This window comes from Clavelina lepadiformis, chromosome 3 (genome assembly GCF_947623445.1).
Source record: "Clavelina lepadiformis chromosome 3, kaClaLepa1.1, whole genome shotgun sequence".
NCBI lineage: Eukaryota > Metazoa > Chordata > Ascidiacea > Aplousobranchia > Clavelinidae > Clavelina > Clavelina lepadiformis.
Window position 1 is genome coordinate 2,923,198 of NC_135242.1, and position 16,988 is coordinate 2,940,185.

The 16,988-nt window shown below is 37.7% G+C and overlaps 3 protein-coding genes across 4 annotated transcripts in view; 2 read left to right on the top strand and 1 right to left on the bottom strand.

The window, feature by feature from the left end:
* Nucleotides 1-1,522: 1,522 nt before the first annotated feature.
* Nucleotides 1,523-4,407, top strand: LOC143448564 (uncharacterized). The gene is made up of 9 exons (XM_076948373.1): nucleotides 1,523-1,654; nucleotides 1,817-1,944; nucleotides 2,055-2,154; nucleotides 2,251-2,370; nucleotides 2,677-2,747; nucleotides 2,836-3,082; nucleotides 3,308-3,368; nucleotides 3,513-3,644; nucleotides 3,719-4,407. Exons 1-9 carry the CDS (start codon nucleotides 1,582-1,584, stop codon nucleotides 3,993-3,995), a joined length of 1,209 nt encoding a protein of 402 aa, XP_076804488.1. The 5' UTR covers nucleotides 1,523-1,581; the 3' UTR covers nucleotides 3,996-4,407.
* A 1,425-nt stretch (nucleotides 4,408-5,832) lies between these two features.
* Nucleotides 5,833-14,957, top strand: LOC143448563 (uncharacterized). Of its 2 annotated transcripts, XM_076948372.1 has the most exons (10): nucleotides 5,868-5,894; nucleotides 6,364-6,416; nucleotides 6,581-7,928; nucleotides 8,141-8,333; nucleotides 8,476-8,653; nucleotides 8,856-8,958; nucleotides 9,032-9,158; nucleotides 9,619-9,877; nucleotides 11,178-11,276; nucleotides 11,453-14,957. In XM_076948372.1, exons 3-10 carry the CDS (start codon nucleotides 7,824-7,826, stop codon nucleotides 13,569-13,571), a joined length of 3,183 nt encoding a protein of 1,060 aa, XP_076804487.1. In that variant the 5' UTR covers nucleotides 5,868-5,894; nucleotides 6,364-6,416; nucleotides 6,581-7,823; the 3' UTR covers nucleotides 13,572-14,957. The 2 variants fall into 2 exon arrangements, with proteins under 2 accessions (XP_076804486.1, XP_076804487.1); XM_076948371.1 differs by having other exon boundaries at nucleotides 5,833-7,928.
* Nucleotides 14,958-16,028: 1,071 nt separating this feature from the next.
* The window catches only part of LOC143448705 (uncharacterized), a 43,851-nt gene continuing 42,891 nt past the window's right edge, over nucleotides 16,029-16,988 (bottom strand). Inside the window, exons 57-59 of the mRNA XM_076948551.1 lie at nucleotides 16,887-16,967; nucleotides 16,693-16,770; nucleotides 16,029-16,582 (exon numbers count right to left, since the gene is read on the bottom strand). Coding sequence (XP_076804666.1) covers nucleotides 16,386-16,582; nucleotides 16,693-16,770; nucleotides 16,887-16,967 — 356 coding nt within the window. The 3' untranslated portion in view covers nucleotides 16,029-16,385. The remainder of the gene's footprint in view (nucleotides 16,583-16,692; nucleotides 16,771-16,886; nucleotides 16,968-16,988) is intronic.

The following is a 16,988-nucleotide window of genomic DNA, read 5'->3' on the forward strand; positions in this document are numbered from 1 at the left end:
GGTTCACAACCGGGCCAGATTCGAGGTGTCAGCTTACATTAAATACTTAAGCTAAAACTTGAATAACATTTTATGTGTGATAAAGGCTTGTAGAAGCAAGTATAGCAGCCACAAGGATCAGCAGTTGTAGCAATGGTTTACAAAGTAAAGTAAAATAGTTTGTCGCGCCTTTCATGAAAGTGCGTTTCGCGTTCTGTTGATAAGAACCTTTTCAAAATTGCACTGCCATTTGCAGAGAATGTTATCAGTTTGAAATGCAAAGCACACGAGCTACTAAATAATTAAAATAAAGTTAATTGAAATCTCTTCCCGCAATTTTAGCCGTTACACTTTCAATTAACAAGATTATGAACTTCACTTATAAGAGGGTTGCCAAAAATTTCCATGAATCAGTGATTCCAAGCAATGTCAAAACACCAAAGAACAAAGTATATGAACACCAACACAATTTCGAGGTTACTATATGCACAGCTAGCAAAGTTTAGTGCGGCATGAAAAACTTTCAACGAATAACGAACAATCTTTAAAACTAATAGGTATTTTGGTTGAGTATTTTTGTTTGAATTATTAATTTTTACAATTAAGGAAAACATTTTGTGACATTTTCACAACGTGACGTAGTCTGGAAGTCTGAGCTATAAATAGTAACAGATGTAAATTGACAGAAACGTTTCGTAAAATGCAAGATAACATTGCCTAATTAAGTAAATATGCTCTTAATATGCGTTGCATATCGTCATGTTTTGGAAACGTCGATGAACAAACAACAGAACCCAATTGAAAGTACTGTATTCGATTATTTATCACCAGATATCTTCCATTTTAACCATGTTGCCTGCTGTTGTCGTACTGTGTGTGAATCCTCTCAAAGCTTTGCTCCGAAGAGTATGTTGGTGATGTTGTTTAAGTGAAATTATGTTAAAACTTTAAAATGTTATTGTGACAGGAGTGAAACAATGCAAGTCTTTTAGTTTCGCTTCCCTGTGGTCATTTGCTGGTAACACAGTGTGGCGCGGCGTGTGTGCAGTGTAGGCGTAACCGCACTTGCTACATTTGTCGTACAGACCCTATAGTGCACATAGAAAATTTATCAAAAGAATTTCCGCTTCCTGATTTTAAGAATCAACAGAATATATGTTGTAAATACGCTACAAAGCGCTCGATGATTCATGTAGTGAGAAGTCTTACCTTTTGATAGTTAAGCAATTTGTGGAACGTTATTGCACAAGGATAAGCGCGCTAGTATCTGCAAAAGGTGATGAGACAGCAACCATGCTATTAAACAGCCGTTGCCAGCCTTAGTATGAATCAGATCTTTAGGTATCGAAGTGGGCACCTCAGTTGGAAACCTGTCACTGTATGTACGAGTTTGATGACGTCATTCAATTATTTTAATGGATATCTTAGTCACCCTATTAAACGTCCAATCAACATTTAAACATTCAACATTTCGAGTTTCGATCTAGAAGAAATGCTTTTGTGATTTGCTGTTGGTTTGAGTTGCGGAAATGTTATAATATGACGCGTTTGCTTTTTTTTTAGAAGTAACTGATTTGAATATAAAAAATTTAAACTAAAGATATGGATCAAGTGCATCCGATTGTTTACAGTTTGCTGATGCTTTTGATGCTTTGCTGGCCAATGGTGAAGGCAGGTAAGAAAAGGTTCTTAGCCTATTTGTTTTGGTTCCATGTGTTCAAGAAAGTGTCCATATCCGGCACGTGGCTCGCCATCAACACTACTTAACATATTGTGAAGATGTAGTAATTTTCCCTGGCACTACATGAGTTATTTATACTTAACGAATTTTTTTTAGACGTAGAAGTAAATTTCGAACTTAGCTCAGTCACAGTGAATGCTGACGAAAATATCACTTTCAACTGCAGCGGCACAACAGGAATCGTGGAATTAACCTACAGGGACAGAACATATTCAGGAAATAAGGTGAACGATATGTTTATTATTGCCACTTACAGTTTGCGCTATAAGTTACATAAAAATTGCTGTTTTCACGCACCAATGAAATGCAACAATTTTTCGCTTTATATTTTCAGACCTTATCACTTAATATAACGGCAAGTTATATGGATGATGATGAAGTAGCCACTTGTAAAGACGGAAATATCACAAGAAAAGTTGTGATCTCAGTGCTTTGTGAGTCGTAGAGCAGTTTATTTATACCATTCCTATCCATGCATCGAGCCAGGAAAACCTGAACACTTATCAAAACTATCTTTTTAATTTTTGCAGACCCACCTATTTTTACTTCGAGCTTTGTGTACGAAGTTGTTATAGGTCAGGAGGCGACGACTGTTATTCGCTTTCAGTCAAATCCTGTTGCGAATGTTGTCCAAATCATAAACCAAAATGGTAATAACTTAACATCATGCATAGCATTGAAAAGGATTTGCAACTAAACGAACGAGGTTTTGTGTTTAAAATGTTTAAGTTAAACAAAGTTTAGTGAAAATCCGTAAAAACGCCTTTTCAGATATCGTGAAAGGCATTACCTGTTATGCGCAGCTCGTTCGGTTCAGGCGTTCAAATGCTTCAGCTATATTTGTGTGGCTTACGTGCGCTCAAACTTCCATGAAGTAGACGGAAGATATTTGATAACTCATATATGTCCTGAGTCATGACACATATAAGCAGTCTAACATATTCATATTATTACAGGAACCTTGATGAGAAATTACTACATGTTGAGGGAAGAAAAACACCAAACACTTGTGTTTCATTTCCTTAAGGTAATGAGCACTATTTGACATGTCACGAATATATTGAAATAGCATATAAAGCGGACTTGTTAATTTTAGCCTATTTTCCTCTCATTAGGTTGAAGAGGACGACGTGGGCAACTACACTTTAAACTTGTTTGGACCCGATACTTCGTATAACTTTCGGTTGAGAGCTGTTCAAGAGAGCTTTGAGCAAAGCGACTTGCAAACTTTTCGACTGCTTTTGATCATTCTCATTCCTGTCACCGTCGTTCTCGCTTGCCTCGTTATTGTCGCTGTGGTGTGCTGTTACCGCAAGAAAGTTTCAAGTCTGCAAGTGCATCAGCCTAAAGCTAAACCGAATGGTAAGTATAGTCACTGAAAGCTGTTTTAAAATAGTTTTTAGAACATTTCTGTATTTACATAAATTGCCCTGGTAAAAATTTCTTTAAACAGATTTGAATTGCCCAAGTAGCCCAATATTTGCTTATAATATATAGGCTAAAGGCATGTTATCTCATCCATCTTACTCATACAGCTACAGTATGCTTGCCAAGAAAGCAGAAGTAATTAATTAATTGCAATTTTAGATTATGCAAAAGCCTCATCTGCTAGTACAGAAGCCTACATCAAGGCAAATAATAATCGAAGGTAAAAACGTACATAACACGTCTAATACGAGTTCCGCCGTAAAGAGTCTATTTACTGTGCATAAAGAAACACTTTAGCGGTTGTATTTGAAAGTAGTTGAGTTGGTATGACATTCGCAAATAAATATAGAAATTCGATTCACAGTCGTCCGGGGGCAAATCTAGCATCGCCAACCAACCAGCGTCTAAATATCAATATGACGTCACTTGATGCTCCACCACCGATATCTCAGCGCACGACGTCACTTCATAAAAATCATCCCGACATGGCAAATTTGTAAGTTCTATGCCTTCTATGCCCCTTTCGCCTACATACATGCTCTTTACTTGTGCTGTTATGTTTCACTACAGCCAGCCAGCTTCGGATGACTACGAGTATGACGACTACGAACAAGAATATCAAGATACAGAGTTTCAGCAGCAGGAACAATTTAACCGAGCTGTCGGCGGGCATCACCCAATGCAAAATAACATCCGTAACTTTCCTGTGGACGCTGGAAGAGTTAGCGGGGAAGCTGGAGGCATGTCCGCAACAGGAAGGCAACATTCATATCAAAACAACGGAAATAGATTCGCCGGATATAAACAGCCCCAAGACCCGGACGATGAACTTTATGAAGATTTCTAACAATTCAAGTTGTGGAACTGACGAAGTATCATTTGAAAATCTGATAATAAAACTGCATTTTTATCAAAGGGTGGCCCAACGTTTTTAGTGGGGGCAGCTGCATTCATGTTTTGATTGACTCCTCCCTCCACGCCCCTGTCGGCATTTCAGTGACTATAAATACACAAATTAGATTCTAGCAATATTTTTATAATGAAGGGCACCAGTAGAGTTTTGTCGACGTGGCAATACGCTACAGATTAAGATTTGTTACCATTCAACTCTGCTTTTGAAAGCAGAAATCTTGACATTGCTGATTCAAAATCAGCAAAGCTTCGTATTTCTATTGTTGCTTTTTACCAATGCACTTAAGCTGCTGTAAAACAGTTTACATATTACTGTAAAAAAAATAAAAATGTTTGTTTATAGGCTATCCTTTGCTTTAATTGTACTATATCGCAGTGGTGGTTAGTAACGAAGTAGTTTACTTAAGCAGATTTTTTCTGCTACTAAATGACTATGGTACTGCACAAAGCGTTGATATACAGTCTACAACTTGATTTTCACGTAACAATGCTCTGACAAAGGACAAAAGTATGCCTGAAAGTACTTCGCTTCATAAAATTATGCATTTCCCTACACTTGTATTGCTTTTAGCAAGTTCGTGGTAAGTTGTGCTTTCCCAACCAAATACTTTAAATCGAAAACTACTTCATACTTGAGTAGTCTTAAACAGCAAAACTTTTATTTGTAGTGGAGTAGTCAATTGTAGAGACGGAAACTACACGAGAGAGATTATGTGGCAGGAATGGGCAAACTTGTTCAATGAAAGAGTCACTTGCGGAAAACTCCAAACACCAGCGAGTCGCAAAATCAGTAGTGTCAATGCAAATACGGTAAACAATGAATGGATAATGAACAATAATGGATATTACTATTCAGCTAGAAGAGCCCCAAAAAATATGTCGGCGAGCCGCAGTTTGTCCATCTTTGTTGTATGGTCTCCGTCAACTGTGAGTTGTGTTGCATTTGCACTTGACTTCGCTATGCAAGTGTTCAATTGCAAACTCAAAGCTGCAATATAGAATAGTTAGGGAGTATATAGTTTTGTATATGGCCGAAATACAGAAATTGGAATATTTTGTAGTATTCTTGCAAACCTAAATAATTTATTATACATCAGGCTTGAAGTAGGCCTACAATGCTGTGATATCCCAACAGGCAACACAGTTAACAGCCTTGCAGTCAAATCTACCTGTAAATTAGAACCTTATTTACAAAGATGATTAGCATAAAATCTGTAAATAAGGGAACTTGTTATTCCGCCTTAAATATAGGCTTTTAATGAGTAAGTAGGCTTTCTGATAAAAGAGAGAAAAAAAACGCGCCTGAGCCTAGTTTTGCCTAAATGGCATCATCAGCTTTTATGGGAGGAAATACAGAAACAACAAATAAAAATAATGTGGATGACAATAAAAAACGAAAAAACAATAAAAATAAAAACGTTGAAACTGGTAGTAAAACCACTAAATTACAAAAATATAATCGAAATATATGTAGATTTTATTTAAGATGAAAGTGAAATAATTCAGTAAGCTGATCCGTGAACTTCGGCTGTTATTGCTTACTATGCTATATATTGAATTTCCAACAGAAAGATAAGCTCATGAATAAAAAGATTTGAGTTATAATAGACTAATAGTGCAGTAACTTGCATTATATTAATTGTGTGCCCTAATAATTTTAAAAAGTTTGCAAAAAATAACACGGAAACACAATTTTACGTAAAATCGACCTTCAGTAATCGCCAGTGACCCATGACATTTGCAGGAAAACAATTATTTATCGTTGTTTGTTCTATCTGTCACTGCTATGTGTGGACTGTCGACGGGATAGAATGGACATCTGCCGCATTCTCACGTAAGCTAGCCTAGACGGTTTCGGTGTCTTGCCTTAACTTTGAAGTTTTGCGGTAGTCTAAGCTACGTAGGCCATGTTTTTTCAAATATCGTAAGCCTACGGTGTGCTGTATAAAGTAGCCTGAAAGTGATCTGCATTGCGTTCGCTTATTACGGCTTTACCGATATTATTACACTTGTGGTATAGGCTACAACCCTACCGCTACCAGTATAGGCTACCAAGTACCAACTAACCGCATTACAGCAGGCGTTTGTAAGACTTTCACTGTATCCAGTGAAGTTTCACCACCTTATTCAGTTATTAAACTGATAAGTTGGACCCAAAAAATCTAACGCTGCGTGGTCGGCTGCTCTTGACACTACTGGATATGAAAGTCGTGGACAGTCTAAGAGATCACTGTCACACTGTTAGACTGTAGTAAATGTTTTTTATAGTGGTTTTTGTTCATGAATTTTTTGTGTATTCATAGTTTCAGAGAGAGGTTTTACTGACTTGTAAAATACTGAAAACTTTTGGAATGAGGTAACTTTGCTTGTTTTTATGACGCTTTGGACACTCGCTGCTTTAAAAATATCTATAGACCATAGTGGAAAGCATGGTAACTGCATCCTCAAGATTTTTCTAGACTGTGCTTACTTCTCCCCAACATCTGCTATTTTTTAGAAAGTAATTGCGCATTTGTTTAGGTCATTGTTCAGTGCACACTGAAAAATGCACCTAGCACACCATTTTGCACCTGATCACCCCAGTTTTGGCCACCTTGCATCTCTGTGGTCTCGGTAAAAATAACGTCCTTACCAGCCAGGTTTATAGATCAGTAGCATAGCATTCTAACATTGGAAGTTTTTTGCACACAACAAAGTACAACAAAATGACTTGTATATTCTAAACTTTGCCCTGTACTGTAGCGACTCCGAAACGGATTTACCCAATCTCTGTTTTTTGTACTGTAATAGGAAAGCATCAAATGTAATGTCAATTTTGTCTTCAGCTGTTAAACAATCTTCTATTTTTAACATAGTTTGTAATTATATATGTTTTTCTCATAGCAGTTAAAGACAAACGGCTACTTGTACCACCACAAAGAGTTCTTGTACAATTGTGGCAATTTTTATCACCATTTCTTTGACTTTTAGCAACATTATACTTAAATAAAGTATAGTTTGTCTATTATGACTTTGTTTATAACGTCAAAGTCACATTTCGGTCGGTCCGGGTAGAATTCTTGTTTTGGTGTTTGGCTACGTTTGCTTAAAATGTTGATTCGCATACAGCGGCACTTCTTTGTATGTCTCCAAAATTATTTAGAACACTTATAATGTCATCAACCACCATATAAGCCATCATCTCTGCCATAAACGTTGTTTTCTATATGGCAAGCAGTACTGTGCAAATTACATCTCTCTTTACATAATTGTAATGAAATTATTTTTGTGCACTGTATTTTCTGTGCAAGTTTTTCCAATTTTATGGTTTTTCAATACACAGACAAACCCGATTGGTTTATGCATATTTGTTAAACCAAATTCAACAAAATCAACAATTTTGTAATGGTTTATGTCAATTTCTTTATAACAATAATTTTTTGCAATCCCCTAAATGTGCTGTTATAGTATAATTTTGCTGTAGCAACTGTACCAATTTTACCATATACAGTATTAACATTATAGTAACAGTTTAATGCTTATACTATCTGATCTTACCAATTCTAAATTGTATGATATGAGATGTTTTGTAACGATCGCACTAGTTGACACATTTTAGCTTGGTTTTATGTTGTAGGAAAATTAATGCTATTTGAAACATGAATTAAAGATTACTGTTACCAGTTCAATCTTGCATTGTTTGCTGCTTATTGCATATTACCACATGGACTATCTGCATACATGCAAACCATGAACATTAAAGAAGAGTCCAACACTATTTAAAATGGAAAACTATAAACTGAAGGATAAAATTGGCAAGGGAAGTTTTGGAACTGTGTTCAAGGCCAAAAAGAATGGGAATCACGTGGAAGATTTTGCAATAAAGAAGGTAATGTTATATCTATACTGAAGACCTGTTTATATACGTATTTATGCAAAGTTGAACTTTAAAATCAATGTAAACATGTTTCTTTCAAATATTATGTTGTAAAATTTGACCTACATTTTGTCTACATTGTGAAATGATTTTAACTGGAAAGTATCAAATGTACCAGCGTTGGGTGTCATGTTTGCAACATTCTTGGCTTTTCTTACATCTAGGTTCGTTGCGACGCTCCAGAGAACGTTGAATTAGCACTTCAAGAGTTTTGGACGTTGTCCAGCTTGCAAAAGCACATTAACATAATCCGATTTGAAGAATGCTTCTTGCAAAACTGTGGAGAAATGCTTACCATGAGGCATGGAGATCGGACCTCAGCCAGCTATCTTCATCTTGTAGAAATGTCTTTGAAAGGTACATTCATTCATGTTTAGGGACTGTTTCTGCTGTTTCATATATTTTTTTGTGTTGGTTTTACTGCTTTTTTATATATAAACGTTTCATATTTTTCTGAATGAATTACTGTGTTGTAAATATATTTTGTTTGGAACTACAGGCAAATGCAGTCTTCAGACAGGCAGCTACAATCTGTGGTTTGTCATGGAATATTGCGATGGTGGCGACATGAACGATTATCTACTTTCAAGATTGCCGATTCCAGCTCTCAATAGCTCATTCATAACTCAGCTGGCAGATGGAATAGCATTTCTTCACAAGAACAATGTTGTGCACAGGTGTGTTTGTGTTATTGTTTTTGATATTTTTTTAATTGATATGATATAACATATAAACTTTTGTGTTTTCGGGCCACCTTGCAATAGTGTTCGACAGTGCAAAAGTTGCGAACCTTTTTATTTTATGTTGATTTTTTGTGAGAAGACGCTATTTCCAGATTTGTCATATAAATGCACTTTATAAAGATTTTTCCTTTTACAGAGACTTAAAACCGGAGAATATCTTGGTCAGAACAAAATTGCCTGGTTCTTCTAGTAACGATTTAATGCCAACTTTGAAAATTGCTGATTTTGGTCTATCAAAAGTAAGCAAGGGTTTGTGAAAAGTGTTCCTGACACTCACAGGCAACTCATGTGTTACATATTCTGCATGTTTAGGTTTGTGTTGGTAAAGAAATCAATGTTGATAACTGCTGGTTGTCGTCAGCATGTGGATCGGACTTTTTTATGGCACCTGAGGTTTTCCAAGGTCATTACACAGCAAAGGCGGATGTCTTTGCTCTCGGTAAGAGTTCAGTATCATACTGAATCATGAAAAGTGTTGTGTAACAACACCGTAAGTTGTTAATCCCGAAGCTGAATTTATAGCATTTTTTTGAAAATATGCTCGAGTCTTTAATCTTATATTTTTTGGCTCAGGAAAATAGGAAGCTTTAGTTTTAGTAGTTGTTTTGGAAGGTACTCAACCGACGTAACAACATTGTTTATTCTTATTCACTCAAGAAAAGTTTTGTTGTTCTCTCTCTTGCTATTTTTGTAACTTTAAAGCCGCAATTATTATAGACTAACTTCAAAACAACCAGAATTTCTCTAGGTATAATAGCTGCCTTCCAGCTTGTAGCAATTTAAGATTGGGGCTGGGCCCATTGTTAGGAGAAGCGCTTACTTATAGTCTGCTTACTGCCTTGCACCGATGTGGTCGTGACCACTGGTCATTGATTTATCTTTCTTGATTTTCTGTGCAGGGATTATGTTCTGGGCTATCATTGATCGTATTACATTCATGGACGCTTCAACTAAGAAAGTCCTACTTGGCACATATGTTCGAAAAGGGAGTGATGTTTTACCAGTTGGGGAGGCATTGCTTGATGATCCAAGGCTTGATATTGCAGACTTGTTGTATAAAACCTCTTTGAGAAAACCTGTCGGTGTTCCGTGCAAGCCACCAAACGGAAAGAAAGCATTCATGTGTACATGCATAGTAGGCAGTGCCTCGAAATTACGGTGAGTAATTATGTTCTTTGTGGTTTTTTTTTTTTTTCAGAGTATGTTTAAGGGTTTTTCTCTGCTTCCTGCTGTAGGCTACATAGATTGGCAGACGCCAATTGCTCAATTTCTTAAAAAAGCTCGACAGCCAAATGCTGTAACACCATGCGTAACTTCATGCCTATAATAATTTGTGGCTATTCCAAGCTTTTGGACATACTTTTGTAATCAGCTTCCTGCTCTGCAAATGTAAAATTGTTATGAGCTCAATGACCACAATAGCTTTTGTTCCATTCAGCTGCAAGATGCTTATTCTTTCAGCCTTCCCTTTTAATTCTCCTGACATCATCTGCTTGGAAATGATTATTGTTATAAAATGTTACCAAACACTTACTTTTTAAAATTTAAAACACCAGCTTGCTTCATTTATTGTTGTTTGCACAAGTCCTTAGTACACTACTCTCTGTGACTGACTTCCGACCAACAAACGAACAGCAGAACTTTCTTGTAACCCTTTTGTAGATCATGCATGAAAAACCACTCATTTAACTATGGAAGTTTGAGCAAATGAAATGTTTTAGAAAACATAACTTGAAATTAGGTTGGACGAAACACTTCAAAAGTCATTTAATATCAGTTGCTTTCTCTGCTAAATTGTCAATTCTTCTAACAATACCACAGGGTTCAGGAATTCTGCATTTCCTTTCAATCTGCTCTGAGAATGACATAAAGTAGGGTGATGGCAGGGGATTTAAAAGGATGCCTGCTTTCACACTTTTAATTTCCATGTCTTAATTATTAGTTTATGTTATTCCACACGTTCCCATTTGATGCTACATGTTAATATTATTGCTGCATTGTGACTTAAGGCCAAATTTTCTTTTATATGAAGAGGAATACGTTGCTATATTAGCGTATTATTTTAACTCACTTTTATGACCTAAGTGTAGTCACGCCTGATTTAACCCAACCCTAAAAGACTAGAATCCTCACTATCCAACATTAAACTGTTAGGAATGGATTTTTTCCATGCATTTCACCCTTTTAATCAGGAAACATCGCTGTCCGACTCTGACATAATCCTGTAATATTTCTTCAATTTCGATTATCCGGATACCTCACTAAACCAACATTTTTCCATGAAACAAGGTGGTCCGCATTAACAACTGTATTCATATATCGTGAATAACAGAACTGGTGTTATATGTAACGATCTAGAAGTTGGTGTCTCTTAGTAGAATTAATAAGTGCATTATTAATTTATTATATACGCCGTACAGTCATTGATGTGAAATGTTTACTAAATTGATGTTCACAGAGAATTGATTGCACTTATGGTCCACCCAAATCCTGATCAACGACCCAGCTCTCAGGAATTGTTAGATGAATTGCACAAGGCTATAGACACAAAAGCCAGGTACATATGGTAACAATGAACATGGAATATATCATTTTGTTTATTATCGCAATTTGGTGTTTGTTAATAGGAATAGGTAACTGTCATTGAGTAATGGGACATTATTCTTAGTGTATATCTCGGTGTCAGATTGGTGGCAAGTGCTAAGTTGAATTTGTGTTTTTATATTTCTTCAGATTCAAGCCTATCAAAGCTTTGAAAAAGAAACTGCAGAAAAAACCTTCGGAGAAACAAAGGAGCGTTTCTAGTAAACAAAAACCAATGAAAACATGTAAAGATAAAAAGACAACCAGAAGTACTACTGCGAAAGTTTGTCCATTGCTGGAAAAAGCCACACTGGCACATCTCAAAATTCAAAAGAAAGATGATTCAAATTCACCATCCAGTGTTAACTCGTCGCAAAGTGTGATTAGTCCCCCCGGGTCCCCAGTGGCTCTTGTTTTGAGCAAACATAAGTCAGCGAAACGACGTCATGTGCACAGAGTTGTTGGAAACGGGAAGACGGAAATACTTGAAGGAAGAGACGAAGATAAGAAAATTTGCCCGAGAGGAATAATAACCAGAAGCAAAAGCAGATTAAGTGCAAGTTGTGAGCCTAATGTGAGTCCTGCAAAACGAAAGAACAAGAAATCTCCTGCTGGTCGTCACAAAAGTGCGGCTGTGCCAGGCCAATGCCCATCTCCTTGTGATAATAGTGGCAAGATTAGTGTGAAAAGTACATCGCCGAAAACAACAAAGACCAGCTCTTTGAAAAAGAAAGCATCAAAGCAGGGAAAGAAAAGGAAAGCAGTAAGAAGAAATGGTGCAGTTGCATTAAATGTCAATCCGAAGAAAAATTCGGTCTCTCCAAGGTGCTCCAAAAAACTGAGAAGTAGCACTTCTGAAAGGCAAAAGACACTCCGCACTTATACTTCACTCACCACACATCCCTTGCCAAAACGCTCTACTAAAAGAAACAAGCCAATCCACACATCAAACTCTTGTTCTGATAAGGTCACAACAGAAAAGAGTAATATCTCTGTTCACAACGTTGTGGACAACAAAAAGCAAAAATCCAAGCGTGGTTCACAACCTAACCTTAAGCATTCCATCTCCACGAAAAATGTCAATTTTGTTTTGGAGCAGGAATGTGCAGTAGTCCTGAGAAAAAGCCCAAGGTTAAATAAATACGCGTCACTTAGTGTCTATGATCGAGCAATTTTCAGGGAGTGCAAAAAACAATTGTTCCTTTCTGGAAAATCTGATGAAACTTTAGGCGACGCTAAAGTTCCGACAGCTGCACAGACCCATCAGTCTCCAAGAAGAAAATTAAACCTAGAAGGGATGACAGCGGATCCACATCAGCGTACCAAGACCTCATCCAAAATAGTGAATTTCAGTCCAAATGCACCATCCATTCGAAAGGTGAAGCCCACACCGCCAAAATCACTATCAAAATCGGCCAATATCCCGTCGAAGATGTTGCGAAAGTCAAGGTCAGCTGATAGCTGTCGTTCTGGCTCCAGCCTGCCTTCAGATGATGCAAAATATGTTGTCAATCCATCTGGAATTCTTACTCGTAGTAAGGCAAAGTCTGCTTGCCAAGAGTTTCAAAAACATTCAGATATCAAATGGCCAGTCAAGGAGCAGAAAGGCTCTCCACAACTAGATAAAGATACTTTGTTTGAAAACTCATCCAATGTCTTGCCTCTGACATTTGGACACGAAGTGTCTGTCAGGATCAAGCGCAAGGCTGGAGACACATCTTTGGTTTCACATCAGCCAAGCAAGAGACCAAGGCTGGACAGTGAGTTATCTACTGGAATCATCTATGCAAAGAGTAATCGCCAGCAATGCTCCATTCTTAGCACTTCATGTAATGATGACTCGAATCAAAATACACTGCTGCAATATCCAGACAAGAGAGTGAAACATCATCATACAAGGCACAGCCTGTATGAGATGCGGCCACAGCCCGGTATCAGCGGGAACCTTTCTTCTACGTTACAAACAGCATACCAAATCCGTCAGCATGACCCTATCAGTGAAATAACTCCACCCTGCACATCTGAAACACGTCAACAGAATCCAAGTGAAGATTTTTCCCTTGGATTGTTTCCACAAATGTGCAGCAGCACTACCTTTGCATCATCGTTTCGTCCTAACTCGTTTGTGTATTCTTATCTCAGCGGAGGACACTCCACGGTCCCTAACTTTCCTCGTCAAAATCTCTCCAACGATCTGGCTTCGTCACAAGCCTTCCCCTTCCAGTCTCCTTTCTCCTTACGAGCTCGAGATCTCACCGCCCGCCCGTGACGGAGCTATCAATGATGTGATGAAACAGCAAATTAGTACTTGAACTTTAGCTAAATTCTTCCAACTATACAAATGTGCTCTACCACCTGAGAATACAATTGCCAAATTCTAGACAATTAAATTGTTAAACAGATTGCAAATTGTGTTTGTCTGTAACATTTCCCGCTTGTAAATGCATCAAATGCAAAAAAATTAGCACAATACCAGTGAAATTATTAAAAACGCCGCATTAAATGTCAAAAATCCGCAATCTAAATGACAAAATATTGAAATTTGAGCTTCACTGTGTAAATTCAGTGTTAATAGCTTGTTATATGGCTTGTATGACGTATATGTTCTTTCATTTTGTTGGCGGAGGTTTTTTCCGCTGATGCGTTAATACTAAGCCACACATAAAGCATTGGTCTGTACCTAAAGATAATATCCGTTATAGCTCTAGTACCGTAATCAGCAACAACAGGCTGTATTGTGTGGTATCCAGACATGTTTATTTTGTTTAGGAAATGATTATTTTGTCCAGGAATCAACCGCTACTAGATGACCCACCTCCCCTTTGTTTACTTTGAACCAAATCACCTTTGTGATATTCTTAAAAAAACGTGAACCCGAATAAACTTTCACCCGTACCGCGGTATGTAGCGGTTTATGGCCGTATATATACAAGCGTACTTTTATTTGCCGGCAAAGTTCAAGCTCTGAAGTTTAATGCATTGAGTTACATAGCGCTTTGTGTGCAATTACGCCAACAAGAACATCGCCAAAGCACCATACATGCAACGCAGACATTGTTGTCATGCTTAAGCTTGCAGAGTAATAACGCAAACCTAGGAATTATTTTGTACGTGCGCAATCACAAAGTGTCCTGCAGATGATGAACTAGCTATTAGATTTACGTCTGCAAGGCTTCAGTTCTACATTTTGGAATGGCTCATTGTCTGAACTTCGATTTTCACAGAACAACGTCATCGCGTGATTCAGTCCCTCTTGTGTCTGTTATCGAGTCATACTTTTGTGGTTTTGTTACGCTAGCTGGCGCTAAGGTGCACAAAGATTTTATATTCTTGCATTTTGGTTAAATTTTCAGTTTTTTCGTTTCCAAATGAAATGTTGCAAGATGAATTACTGCGCAGTACACTCATTCGCTTTTTGAAGGTGAAATGTAGCTAGTGCAACAGCAGTGCAAAGGTCGCGGCTTATCTTACATTTTGCGCTTCTTGTGCAGTTATTTTGTTTCATTAATTATTATCATCTAATATATGCCTTGTTTCTTGAGTTGTTCACGTTTACTTGATGTCTATGGTTTAAGTTTAGTTTTAAATCTTCGTTTTATCGTTTACCAAAGCTGCTTAATATGTCTGGTTCTAAAATAAATATTCTTTGACTAAAGCAGAAAACATGAGTATTGCCGTTTCTTTGGGAGCATTACCAAACAAGGCATAGACTACTTGTCCTATATCAGGTATCGCGTTGAAAGAAGTATTTCGTTTGTAAAGCGCAAAAAACGAACCGTTAAGCAAAGATTGCAAGCTCCTTATAACTATCGCTTGTCGTTGCTATAGTTACTGCAGTCGTGTTGTGAATGTTGTAATTGCTTTTGGAAATGGTGTTTATAAAAAACTGGGTTTCGGAAAATCAGTTTTTTAAAACTTTCAAGCAAAGCCTAACCCAGGGCTTCTTTAACTGTGGGTCGCAATTTTGGGGTCAAATTGAATTGTTTTTGGTTAATTTTTTATTCGCTTTACTGTTTCCATTATGCGGCTCTTATATTACTGTAGGCAACAGTTACAGTACTTCGGTAGATTGTGTGCATTTGTATGATTTTGCCAGACACAAAACACCGCTTGAGATTTGTAATTAGACCTTTATTGTTTTAATATCTTTAACGTGTAGGTTAACCCTCAAGGGCTCGCATGAAAATTTCTTTTCTAAAATGGGGTTGCAGAACCAAAATTTTGAAAAAACCTGGCCTAACCTAAGCAGTTCTTTTATAAAACTTACTTCAAGTTCTTCTTCGTACGGAGTTATCAAGCGAAGCGATGGAAAATAGCGCTGCAGGAAATTTGTTTTATTTGATGCCATGTCCTGGCTTCCGTCAATTTTAACACCCATGGCAGTGAAAAATCTGCAACATGGCAGCTGAAATAAGTGCCATATGCAAAAGTAATGAATATCACGCGACTTGTACTATGATGAGCTATCAACCATTGCTTCGTTTATTTGGTCCCGAGAAAACTCGTTATTTAGAGAATGCCCCGTTGAATGACGTCACGAATAAAACACCATCATTTTTATCTTCTGGAAGATGGTCACCCCTTCGAAATTTGGCCTAATTGGGTTGTTGTTGTGATCATCATTACAATTATGTTCGGCAATATACAGCAAAGCAAACTATGAAGGCTGACGATTTACAAACAGCTACCTAGCACCTTGGCTTATTATTCGAATGAAGACAACACATGCGGTCCATAAAGCTATTATATTTTGTAGCAACATAAAACACTGAAGCAAGCTTAGGTATAGAAAAACATGCTGATTGGAAGTTGGAACATACCAAGAAGTTTAGAAAATGTTATAAGCAATATACAAGCAAAGCCAGAAAGTCTTGCAACAAAGTTTCGGCAGGAACTGAGCTTAAACGAAATGTACCAACAAGTTTGATGTGGAGCAAAAAGGCCAGCCTTGTTGCAAAAAAATGTACAAAAACGTTTTTGACATTGGTTTGTTGACTTATGATTGCCGGCGTTTCGTCTGCAAATGCATCTCGAAACGATGCTTGCTTAAAATTTCGACTTTCCGACTGAAACCAGGAAAAGTTCATTGCCACGGCCAAGTGCGAGACTGCGAGTCGGAATCAGCAGAGTCTCGTCTTCTTCGAGATTGCTGACAATCTTCGCGACTACATTTTCCAGTTGCACCGGGCTTGCCTCGAGCTCCTCGTTGTCCGCGCTGACCACGGTCACCCTTCGGTCCTGGGTTTCCTTGCGGTCCAGTTATAGTCCTACCAGGTGCTCCTGCAAGAATAACTTGATTTTGGTAAAAAAGTTAATGGTTCAAAAACGCTTCACCGCAAAGTGCCTGCTATAAGTCTAGCTGACGTAATGACACATGGAACGTAACTTACCTGGTCGACCAGAGGGTCCTGTCATGCCTTGCATTCCTATACCAGGTGGTCCCCTAGCACCTTTGTCGCCCATTGGACCTAAGGACATTTAAAATTAAAATAATGTTTCCACCTTATATAACAGCTTATGCTTTGTACTAAAACATGACGAAGAACGCAATGGCACTGGCGCAGTTGCAGTCAGAAGAACTTACCCACGACTCCTCTCGATCCCTTGGGTCCCTCTATCCCGGGGAAGCCCCTCGGACCGTGTTCACCTTCAAAACCTTGGGGACCTTTGAATTCATTTTTGTTTT